Source organism: Poromitra crassiceps, assembly GCF_964638095.1.
Source record: "Poromitra crassiceps genome assembly, chromosome: 10".
In the NCBI taxonomy this organism is placed as follows: Eukaryota; Metazoa; Chordata; class Actinopteri; order Beryciformes; family Melamphaidae; genus Poromitra; species Poromitra crassiceps.
In genome coordinates, this window is record NC_139631.1 from 14,655,871 (window position 1) to 14,668,370 (window position 12,500).

A 12,500-nucleotide genomic window follows, 5' to 3' on the forward strand; every position below is an offset into this window, starting at 1 on the left:
AAGGGTTCTCAAAAATGTTGAGCCCAGCATCCCAATGAGAAACACATTATCTCTAATGTCATATGGGGACACGCAAAAAGAGACACGCCCGTGAACTAGATTTGGTCCTGAAACTACACAATAAATAATCATTTTAAGAAATGTGACCTTGATTGACGGTCTCTCACAGACAATCCAATTAACTGACTGACTGTGTGTGTTAAGATACTGAAGCCACCTCGGCTCTTGCTAACTGACCAGCTACCCGCTTGGCTGGCTGTCCAGTGTGGTGCAGTGTGTGACAGTTACCTGCGTGGTGGCAGCATTGAAGGAGATGCCCAGGAGAGAGCAGAGGCCCAGGCCGGCTGCTACAGACAGCGCCACCAGCAGGACACCTGCCAGTCCTACAGCCCCCTGAGACTTGGCACAGTCCCACCGCAGCATGGTCAGACACGCATAGGCCAGCTGGACACAAACGACACACAAGTAACCGGTCAGTTGGCTTATTCTCAACCTTTTTCATTTTAACGACCCCTAAGTTAGTACACATTAGGGCCATGGACCCCCATTTGTCTCTTGGACCCAAATCTGAGAATATTCTTATTGTTAGATATGATTTTGTCCAGAAGTCTATGACTATCTGTATTGTAGGCAAAGAGATAACAGCGAAACTATCGTCAAAACAGGCATTCTTCTACATTCTATAACTGTGTTAACTTCTTGTAAATTTAATAATGGTGAAGTTTAACAATTCATCAATTTGCTGGGGACCGCCTGGTCCTCAAGGACCCCTGATGGTCCCCTGACCCCATGTTGAGGACCACTGAATTAACCAACCTATTATTCACAGAGCAGAAAGCACTGACAGAACACACACAAAATGATAATGCCCCCAAAAAATTAACTTATGTCTCTCTAGAAAACAAACAACTGTTGGAGTGTAATATGCTTTATTGATGCATGTAAGAGAAACTTGCCCTTTCATTTCAAGCTAAAATGTATATATATATATTTATTTTTTTACTTTACTCTGCCAGTTTGCTCGAATACTAATGGTTGTGAAACGGTGTGCCTGGTTCTCACCATGAGCAGGTAGCCACTGGCCACGCGGATGACGCTGACGTCGGAGAAAGACTTGAGGATGTCCTCCAGGGTGGTGGTGGTGAAAGACAAGACCTTCTGAGAGGAATTCGCTGCTACACTCTGCTGCACCGCCTGGAGAGAGATAGAGAGAGGGAGAGGAAAGGAAGGAAAAGGACAGAATAAATGGAGAGAGGGTAAAAATCAATTAATCAAAATAAGTTAACTAAATTATGCCTTAAAGGTTCAGCTCACCCTAAAATCCAAAATAAATATTTTTCATCTTCTAGATCTTTTTGTGTTAGTTGCCTGTTAGATTTCTGCCACCAAAGAAATACATTTGAAAAACTCAACAGCAATGTCTCTTTCCAGACATCATGGCCCGGTTACTCAAGATAATCTACAGACCTTGTTGTATTACCTATTTTCTATTTTCGACCCAACTACACCTAGCTAGCTACTGCTAGCTGCATCTTCATGCAGGAACTAGCTAGCAGCTAGCAGGTGTGGTCGAAAGAAAATAGTTCCTACATGATCTGCATACAACAAGGTCTATGGATTAAGTAACCGATTTCTGGAAAGAGACAGTGCTGTTGAGTTTTTATCAAATGTATTTTTGGGGGGGCTTTGAGCAGCACAAGCTGAGCGCAACAATCTTGTACGCCTATTTCACATCCCCCCCAAATCAGCCATTTTGTGTCTAAAATGCAGGAAGTAGCACAATATATAAATTACTGGGCATGCACTGACATCAATTGTATGTTTCCCTGCAGTGGAGGAACAGCAAATTGTATCTTCTTTGTTTTACTTCCTGCATTTTAGACACAAAATGGCTGATTTTGGTGCGATGTGAAATAGGCTAGTTCCACTGTATTCGAGAGAAGGGAGAAATCTCTACGGCCAATATCTCCAAAACCCAGGCGACTAACACAAAACGATCTAGATAGATAAATAGCACTACAGGCGATAGGACAAATATGTATTTTGGACTTTAGGGTGAGCTGTCTTTCAATGTGCAAGTCATCACGTTGCAACACTATCTCCTAGGAGTGCAGACAGAATGAAAAAGCTGGGAATAATATGGGAAAAGTAGCAGCCGCCTCCACAAATGTTACTGAAATGACATGTCCTACAATAAACGACAGAAAGATCCCATCTCTGAATGATACGCTCCTCCTCCAGTGTAGGAGGTATTGAGGCTCCTCCTCCAGTGTAGGAGGTATTGAGGAGAATCCGTAGACAGTACCGTGAGCCATCCTACTCTCTCTCTGTCTCATCGCAGACAGATGGCTTCAACATTGAACTGTGCTTACTGCTCTGTGGGGAGCAATGCTGGCTGACACACATTAGGAAACACGCACTACATCACACACACTGGCGCTCACGTGTGAACACGCACATGTGTGGGACACATACCGACATGCACGCACACATATTCTTCCAGACACGCCTAATTGTGCACAACACACACACACACACACACACACACACACACACACACACGCACACGACGCACTGTTAGAAACGCGCTCAAGAATTTGTACACACACAGATAGTAACACATTTTTGGCATTTCTTGGCTCTTTCACCGATGGTTGCCAGAGCCGTATTTCATTGATAAAAACACTGAAGTCAGACAAATGATCACACCTCCTCTCTATCACTGTACCCTGGGCCCCAAGATGAATGGCGCGCTCACACGAAGACACACACACACGCCCACACACACACACGCACACGCGCACACACACACACACACACACGAATACAAGGTCACACCGTGTCGAGCAGAGGTTGGGGCCTCCAAAACAAAGACCAGATGATGTCACACATGAGCCACCAATGGGGCCACAGCTGGGAAAGAGATTGTGTGTGAACTTTTTGAGTGTGTGTTTGCGAGATGTGCGTATGAGAGAGGAAGAGAGAGAGAGAGAGAGAGAGAGAGAGAGAGAGAGAGAGAGAGAGAGAGAGAGAGATCACTCCCTTAATGTATTCCAGACATGCTTGCTCCATTGCTCTGCTGCTCCCCTCCGCTGAGCAGAGAGAGGGAGGCGAGCCTTAGCCCATTACCACACACCAACAGTGGGGCCAGTATCTATCAGGGGCCCAGGCTTTAGATGGGGCCTTTCCATGTTCACCTGTATCCGGCCTGTGATTTACAGCGTGGTTGTGGAGGATTTAATGTCCGAAACGAAGTCTCTCTTTTTCCCCAGTTTTCTCTGCAACACTCTCTCTCTCTCCTTCTGGATCTCTCTCTCGCTCTCCTTCTGGATCTCTCTCTCTCTGCAGCGTGCCATCTCAAAGTGCTTTGGCCCTTACCTCAGAGTATCTCCTCTGCCAGGCTTCCAGGATGGCCGCGGCCTTATCTTCGTTCCAGTTGATGTGGGAAACCTCCTCGTAGCCCCGCAGGTGCTCGAACATCTGCTTGGGAGTCATCAGCTGGAACATGGTCTGTAAGGCCTGGGCACTGTGGGGGGAGGGAGGCAGGGTGAGAAGGAGGACAAGGGAAGGAGAGGTGGAGAGGGGAGGGGAGGGGAGGGAGATGAAAAGAAGGAAGGTCGGTAGAGGGAGACGTAGAAGGTGGGAGGGAGGAGAAGAGAGAGGGAGGTGAGGAAGGAGTGGGAGAGAGATATGATTATTTAAAGTAATAAACCGTGACATGTTCATACAAATAAATGTCAGTTGTGCTATTCTCCATCGCCAACTGATACAACACAATTATAATTCAACGTATACCCACTGTGTGAAAATGTATACATCTGCGGTGTTTTTCCCCGGGAAAAATCCTCACAGTAAAGGAAGCATTTTACGTTTTTAGCGGCAGCAACAGAGGTTTGTCGAGAGTAAATAGAAGAGGAAACGGGGCAGTTGGCATGAGCAACAACAGCCGCCATGCCGGAACAAGCAAAGAAAAGAGCGCCCCCTACAGGAACTCACACCACAGCAGTGACCGTTTAGCATTTAAGATTCCAGACGCCAAAATGAGGATCTCGCAAAGCATCACTTTAAATTGTGTCAAATTCCTCCAACCTGGCCAACTGCCAAGTCTTTAACAAAGTGACATGGAGCTGGACTGTCATCTCAATCATGTCACTAGTCAAAAACTGAGTGGAAACGCTGCCTAATTCGCAAAACCCCCCAAATATCGCAAAAACGTTTTCATGCTTGAGGGAGGTGGAAAAGTCAGGTGTGTATCGATAAAAGGAAAATGAGAAACGTGCGGTGGAAACAGATTAAGCGATATTCCGTTGTCTCTCCATTCAAAAACAACACAGTTTGCCTTGATCACTGATGTCACATGACATGCCGTGTAGCTACACAATAGGGCTACACACGGTAAATAATGTTAAATACACAGCACAATACCCGCCGTGGTAAACAGAAGAAGACTGGGATATTAACTTTAAGGCGACTCACTTCTAGAATTGAATGAAATTGTATTCACTTACTATCTGCTCCGTGGATTATAACGTTATGCTTGCCGAGTCGCACCTGGTAATCCAGAAATGGCGTTATGGTACCTTTGTCTACTTGTAGATCATCAAGAAACTTTAAATGAATAACGTTAGATGTGTTTAACAGAGCTGTATATCGGGTCTAGCAGCTGATCAGCAGCTCAGACAGCCTCAAACACGAGGTGATTGACAGCTCTATAATTCGCAAAATAGCAGTGGATGGAAACGCGCATTATTTCGCATTTTCTTTTGCCGACTTTCTGAAAATTAGATTAAAAGTTGCGATACATTTGGATGGAAACCCAGCTACAGTCAGCTTGGTCAATGCAATAGTAAATCTTCACATTGTACAAAGCAAAGCAGCAGACATGAGCTAGTCATTCTCCCTATGAATGTGATCACTGTATGGTGATCATCACAGTAATAGTGGCAGTTAGTAAACAAGATGTAGACATCAAGTGCCAAGACGCCAACATTAACAGCCCGATGTCAAAATCACACACACACACGTGCATGCACGCACGCACGCACACGCACACGCACACGCACACACACACACACACACACACACACACACACAGTCAGGCACGCACAGACACCCTAATGACCCAACCTTGCCAGGAAAAAACACAACCACAAAACAAACAACGCACCCCACTGTACTCTGTGTCCAGTATTTGTGTGTGTGTGTGTGTGTGTGTGTGTGTGTGTGTGTGTGTGTGTGATTTTGCACATCCAAACTGTGATTTAATATGAAAATAAGTGGTCCATTTGCAAAAATCCCACATATGTAAAGTTGATCCCTGTTAGGGGAAACTTCTTACTACTTACACCAATAAAATACACAAGTTTTAATGTCCGTTTGCATGTGTATACTTTATGTTTATGATTATGTTTATGATTGTGTGCTGTGTGTAATGTGTTGTTATGTTGGACAAAGAGCTTACTGTGCACATAAAACTAAGGGTCCATAAGTGTACCACAAACAAATTTATGTCGTTTGTCTCTGGGCTTGATATGGCACACTGGCATTACGTGCACACATCTCATATAGCTGTATATTTGGACAAACTAGCCAGGCAATAGATCACTGTGTGCATGGGTGTGTGTGTGTGTGTGTGTGTGTGTGTGTATGTGTGTGTGTGTGTGTGTGTGTGTGTGTGTGTGTGTGTGTGTGTGTGTGTGTGTGTGTGTGTGTGTGTGTGTGTGTGTGTGTGTGTGTGTGTGTGTGTGTGTGTGTGTGTGTGTGTGTGTGTGTGTGTGTGTGTGTGTGTGTGTGTAGAAGTGGGTAAGCAGTGTCCAAGCAAGCAGCGTAGCCAGAGCTGAGCAGGAACAGCTGGAGCTCTAAGATTTCACTGGAATCTGCTAATGACTGCAAGATTTACAGCAGCGAACGCACGCGGACGCACGCGCCCATTTCAGAGAGCAAGCGTTTCAGAGAGTATAACAGAACAAAAAACACACACTCCGTCCAGAATAAGCGCTGCCGTGATCACAGCGGCGTTTATGGGTGTGTGTGTGTGTGTGTGTGTGTGTGTGTGTGTGTGTGTGTGTGTGCATGTGTAAGTGGGAGTATGTTACCTGAGCAGGGGTCCGCTGCCGTTCTTGGTGGTCCCTCCTACGATCAGTTCCTCCTGCCAGTGCATGTACTTCCTGGACAGACCATGGCAGCCACCACTCAGGGCCCGCGCCACGTTGAATGGCTGGTGAAGCAGCAATAAAAGCAAGAGGGAGAAGAAAAAAAGATATGTCAGCAGCTAAGCGCTGGCTAAAGATTTAGCTTATCTTTTACCAAAAAGGTATGAATTTGGATAGACTCAGTTCTCGGTCTCTATCCGCATCGCTCAAGGAGACACTGAGAACTTTCTCCCAGCTTCCGTTGTTAAAGCTGGGTGGAAACAATTTGAGAGTGCATCGCGTCACAGAACCAATCCAGAGTCTTTAGGGTGGCCCGGCCGGTGACATGCAGAAGTTGTGCGCTTGTAAACGGATAAAACGGAATCAAATCATGTAACGTTGCTGAGGGACATCCATTTTCAATGTTTGAAATAGTTCTCTCTGTGTTGAAATTGTCTTTGATTTGTTGAAATTGATCCGCTGTATCTCCAGTTTAATAGATGTTTGTGCGTCTATTATTGTTTGTGTTCAAGGATTTTTTTGTCTAAATGTGAACACAAATAAAGGTATTAATATGTGTGTGTGTGCCTACCTTGGTGGCGTTCTTGTTGGGTGCGGTGAGGGGGCAGTCGGGGTCGGCCGGGTTCAGACAGGGTCGATCCATGTAGCCGTGTCCCACGTCGGCCTTCTCCAGCATGTCCTCGAAGCTGTCCACCGGGAAGTTCCCCGCTCGCAGCTCCTCCAGGAAGTCCTTTGGGTCAAAGTTGGTCCACTGAAGAGGGGGCTTCCCTCTGTGATGGGAGGATTAGGACAGTTGTTTAGACTCTGACCCTAACTGATGTAATATAGTGCTGTGCTGCATATTGTTTTATCTATTTTGAGAGTTAAGTTCAACTCGGTTTAATGATTTATATAGCCTTTTATCACAAGCATGTCTCAGAGGACTTTACAGAGAATGTGTCTAGCTCGACGTAACTAAACGCAATCAATGTTGAACATAGCACAAGCATAGCGGGGAACAAAGCTAGGCAAAAGTAGATTTTAGCAAGGCAAACAGTCTTGTTCGGTGTTCTACACAGAGAAACCCATCAGATGCTCCCTGTCTCTGCCCTGGGCATTGGTGATATTATTCATGAGATCAGAGAGAAGAGCACCTACTACTGGTCCACTTCCAGCACCAGGTGGTCTCCCATCCAAGGACCATGGCCAGACCTGCTTAGCTTCTCCCAGCAAGCCAGTGACGGTTTGGATGTCAGTGCATGCGTCGTGTTTCTGCCTGAATATTAGTATTATTCTGTGACTGTTATCTGTAGAAAGTCTTTAGATGTTCTTTAGATTGGATTCTAGAGAAATTACTTCCAGCACCAGGTGGTCTCCCATCCAAGGACTATCCATGGCCAGACCCGCTTAGCTTCCCCCAGCAAGCCAGTGATGTTTTGGATATCAGTGCATGTGTTGTGTGGGTTTACTTTATGCTTGTGTATTTTACTTTAGCTACATTTTTAAACCTTAACTGCTGTTTAATTGCCATTCCACTTCCAGAATTGTATAGGCAGAAAGGAAACTATGCGTTTATGTGGTTGGGTTGCATCATTTGTCAGATGTTTGCTGATGTGTTAGTTCTGTGTGAGGTATACCAAGTATAACAACCAGAAAGAACCTCTCTTAGTTCTGTGAGGTATACCAAGTATAACAAGGAGTGAGACCAGAAAGAACCTCTCTCCTGCTCTGTGCTAGAAAACAATAAAGGGGAGAGCTCTGCCCATCGTGCAGAGTGGTGAATTCCTGCTCCAAACCGGTCCTTGTCTCTCTATGCACATTCCAATCTCTCTCTTTCTCTGAATCTCTCTCTCTCTCTGTGGTTCAGACTACATTGTATGTGCTTAACCAGGCTTGGGTCATTATTCCCAGCCTCCCAACCAGAACATAGTAAAAACCTTATTTACCATCTGAGACCAAGGGGCAACACACACACACACACACACACACACACACACACACACACACACACACACACACACACACACACACACACACACTGATGATAACGGCTCACATAGACAAAACACGCATGTGCGCACAGCACAGCACACACACACACACACACACACACACACACACACACACACACACACACACACACACACACACACACACACACACACACAGAGGTAAAGGTCTGCTGAGTATTACTGTAGCAGCAGGCCATTAGCAACAGAAGGGCCAGACAATGGTGTGAGGCCCAGGGCTGCAGAGAAACTATCGCCAGCGATACGCATGCCAGCAACCACTACAATAGAGCCTTCAGAGAGGACGAGTTCAGGACACACGCACGCACGCACGCACACACACACACACACACACACACACACACACACACACACGCACGCACGCACGCACGCACACACACACACACACACACACACACACACACACACACACACACACACTACACTTGTTCCTCTGTGGTGTCTGTTTGGTGGGGCTGAGCATGGTTGGCAGTCACTGCTAAAGGGGTAAAAACAAAATCCAGATTTCCAGATCTCCTCCCTCTGTCTGTCCATCTCTGTCTCTCTCTCTCTCCAACATAAACCCCCCCCCCCTGCAACAATCTGCACATACTGTCACCCTACGCTATCTGTATCTCCATAACCGACACTCATGAGCTCAGCATTCCAGGTCTCATTATCCCCAAACATCATTTGAATATGTTTGCCAATTGACCTCATAGCGAGCAAAAGCCCTATGTGTGACCAATTAGAAAAGCATTTGATCATCTGACCATTTGACTGCTTGGAAGAGGCTGCTGGGTGGATCTAATGATACGCTGTGTTGGCATGATCAGATGGTGTTGCCCCACCACCACAACATCACAAGAAGATGTGTGTACTTACGGGAGGTAGACCATTCCAGACTGGAGCTTGGCTCCCTCCCAGAAACAGTCCAACGGGGTGATGATGAGGCAGGGATGTAGCTTCTCTATGATCTAATTGGACACACACACACACACACACACACACACACACACACACACACACACACACACACACACACACACACACACACACATACATTGAAGAATGCAGGAAACAAGCAACAAAGACAAAGACAAAGACAAAGACAAAGACAAAGACAAAGACAAAGACAAAGACAAAGACAAAGACAAAGACAAAGACAAAGACAAACAAATGTTGTTGATATTTCAACAGAACGTTGGGAGTAAAATTCCAAATAAAAGAAATAAGTTTAAAACGTCAAACTGTTCGATCTTACCTGATCCATAAAATGAGTTTCCGTCACTAGCTCTCCTGATTTGTAGCATAAGTGTTCTAATTTCCATTGTCTATGAAGGGGAGCAAAACAGATGATCAGTTTTCTTAGAATACATTTATCGTCATAATCATCAAGAACACACTGACGATCTGTATCCACTAATATCAGGCAGGTAGACCAGCAGAAAGACACGGTGCAACAATGCGTTACCTGTTGTAAAGGTAAACATGAACTCTGCTGGCTCGGAGAGCTGAGTCCAGGTGCTGTCGTAGCGCCTCCACCGTGAGAACGTTGGCTCCTTCCTCCCGCGGCGTCTGGATCATCAGCTGAGGGTTAAACATGGCCTCCTCGCCCATCTTCTGACGCGTGTACTTCAGCTCCTGGTTCACACGGCCGCCCACTGCACACAGAGGAGCACACGCCTTTCAACTCACCGTGCAAACATCGAAGGTTAACACACCAAACATACTCCGACTGTAGATGCGTTTGCATTGGATCGATTTGATCAATCAACCATTTGGTTCAAATCAATATAGTGCACACACACACACACACACACACACACACACACACACACACACACACACACACACACACACACACACACACACACACACACACACACACACACATTCCTTTCCAAGAATGACAGAAGGTCAGACGGACAGGACACACACAGTGTGACAGCCCCCCACTCACTCACACACACACACACACACACACACACACACACACACACACGCACACACACAAGCAAAAAGTATGTAACTACAACATCTCGGACCTACGAAATAATCCTCTATTTTTCCCGCCAAATAAACCCAAAGACATCTGAGCCTGGCCACAACACGATCAGACTCTTATCTTAAACAAAAGAGCTTTATTTACAGCGAGCTCGTAGCGCTGCACTGCCAAACATCACTAACTTCTCTGGATCTAGGACAGCAACATCACTCGAACAAATCCACATTTCAAAAAGACAGCTTAATGTTTCTACTCAAATTTGCTGACAAGTCAGCAAGCGCCAGACCACGTTCTTCAGTGCATGTGTGCGTACGTGTGTTCGCGTGTGTGTGTGTGTGGGTGTGTGTGTGTGTGCATGCGCGCGTGTGTGTGTGTGTGTGTGTGTGTGTGTGTGTGTGTGTGTGTGTGTGAGAGAGAGGCTCTCTTCCAGGCTTTGCTCCCAGTATCGTGGTGGGACTAAGCCCTGTGCGTGCGCTCTGAGCTCTCAGCTCGCCCAGCTACAAAAGCAGCCTTTCAGGTCCTTTCGCTACCCTGCTCCACCCCAGCATAGCCAAGGCAACTCTGGCAAAGACTGTCTCACTCACTCACTCACTCACACACACACACACACATGCGCGCGCACGGACGCACGAGCATGCACACACACACACACACACACACACACACACACACACACACACACACACACACACACACACGCTCGAACAAATGCAGGCAAATGCTCACATGCATGGACACACATACACACATTCTCACACTTGTGTCAGTTAACTACAAGGCTGACTCAGTCCAACGTTGCATTGGCAAAAAGATGTTGCTGAATTTTAAAGGTACTGAACGCCAGCTATGCTACAATGTTAAATGTGCAATAAAAGTATACAACATCACTTTTTCACATCAAGGACCCCTAAACTGACACAAATTAGACCACGGAGGCACGGACCCCCATCTGATAAGATTTCAGCTTTTGTGAGGACCCTCCCACTCACTGACCTGGCCCTGTCTTGCAGGAGGAGCCTGGTGTTGGGGTCGTTAGGCTGATTGAGTGCACCTGGGCCCAGTGCACTCACCACCTTCAGATCATTCAGTCTCTCTCCCTCCTCACCTTTTGATGCAGATGCACATTTTGTTCTGTTCGTTTGTTCGAGAAACTAATAAATGCCTCCAGACAGGCCTTTTTCATGCATTTGGTGTAGTTTGAAGTATGTCAGAAAGCAACATCAGGCTATATTCCCTCAATTGTTGAGTGTCTGTGGGATCAAATAAAAACATCATGATCCATTTTCCAAGCTTTGTCTGGGGGGAGGCCCACAGTCTCAGACTTTGAAAACCCGTTTCCTTGAGCTAGCCTGGATTGTAACATATGAGGGGAGTAATACACCAAAGCAAAAGTTAAAACAATAATTTATTAACTAAAACGTCATGTTTACCGTGTTTACGACATGAGTCCAATTGAACGCCCCCCCTCATGTGGTATTCACGACATGGTAAGTAGAAATTTCCTGAAAGCTTTGAGTTCACAACTTGTGACATGTCTTGTGACCTTTTCAGAAAATGGCAGAGGCCATGGACGTGGATGGAAAGTTAATATAGCTATTGTAATTTTAGCCATATAGGGTTCTCCATAATCATTTTATAATATGTCTGAAGAAAATGTTCATATTCCCAACGGCCTCAACTTTTTTCCTCTGCCATTATGCCGTTGCATTTCCTTAGTTAGCCGCGTTAGCTAAATTGCTAGCCTCGGTGGCTTCTAGTCAACTGGTCATGCTCACGACGTGACGGCTTGAATGCCATAACTCATAAACACCAGGTCACGACTTCCACTCGAAGGCAACAAGAGACTGAGGCCCAATTCCAATCCGCCCCCTAAAGACTCAAGCCCTGACCCCTCAGTCCCTCTAATGGCCGCCATCTGAAAGTGGTTGAGTCATCAAGTGTGGAAGGGATCCACATTGGATAAATATGAGGATTGGGACAGCAGAGCCCTTTGCACTTGACAAGATGATGTTGACTCTGGCACGTTTGGGGCTTGCTATATATTGTTTATTGTCAAGATGCCTAAAGTGTTTGAGGGATAGACTCCCTGATGAGTCTGTTCTCATCCAGGCTCTGGCTCTGTCATTTAAAAATAAATGTAGCCTACTGCAAAATCTGCAACATGTGGAATTATAATTAAAATAAGCATAATAATGACATGTCACTCAACATTATACACAATGTCAATACTGTACAATACAGATTCGGTAAAACAATTTCTCATTCATCAAAAAAGTTGTGATTGCAATTGTAATCAAAATGATTGATGATTATTCTAGGATTGTGTAAAATAACTACTTGCATTCCTCTGAT

At 45.7% G+C, this 12,500-nt stretch overlaps 1 protein-coding gene across 1 annotated transcript in view; it reads right to left on the bottom strand.

The window, feature by feature from the left end:
• ptch1 (patched 1) overlaps positions 1 to 12,500 on the bottom strand; it is a gene marked incomplete at its 5' end in the record, with an annotated part of 68,175 nt that overhangs the window by 32,822 nt on the left and 22,853 nt on the right. The window contains 8 exons of the mRNA XM_083643884.1: positions 289 to 444; positions 1,063 to 1,194; positions 3,379 to 3,526; positions 6,096 to 6,217; positions 6,724 to 6,922; positions 9,026 to 9,117; positions 9,405 to 9,474; positions 9,615 to 9,804. Coding sequence (XP_083500010.1) covers positions 289 to 444; positions 1,063 to 1,194; positions 3,379 to 3,526; positions 6,096 to 6,217; positions 6,724 to 6,922; positions 9,026 to 9,117; positions 9,405 to 9,474; positions 9,615 to 9,804 — 1,109 coding nt within the window. The remainder of the gene's footprint in view (positions 1 to 288; positions 445 to 1,062; positions 1,195 to 3,378; positions 3,527 to 6,095; positions 6,218 to 6,723; positions 6,923 to 9,025; positions 9,118 to 9,404; positions 9,475 to 9,614; positions 9,805 to 12,500) is intronic.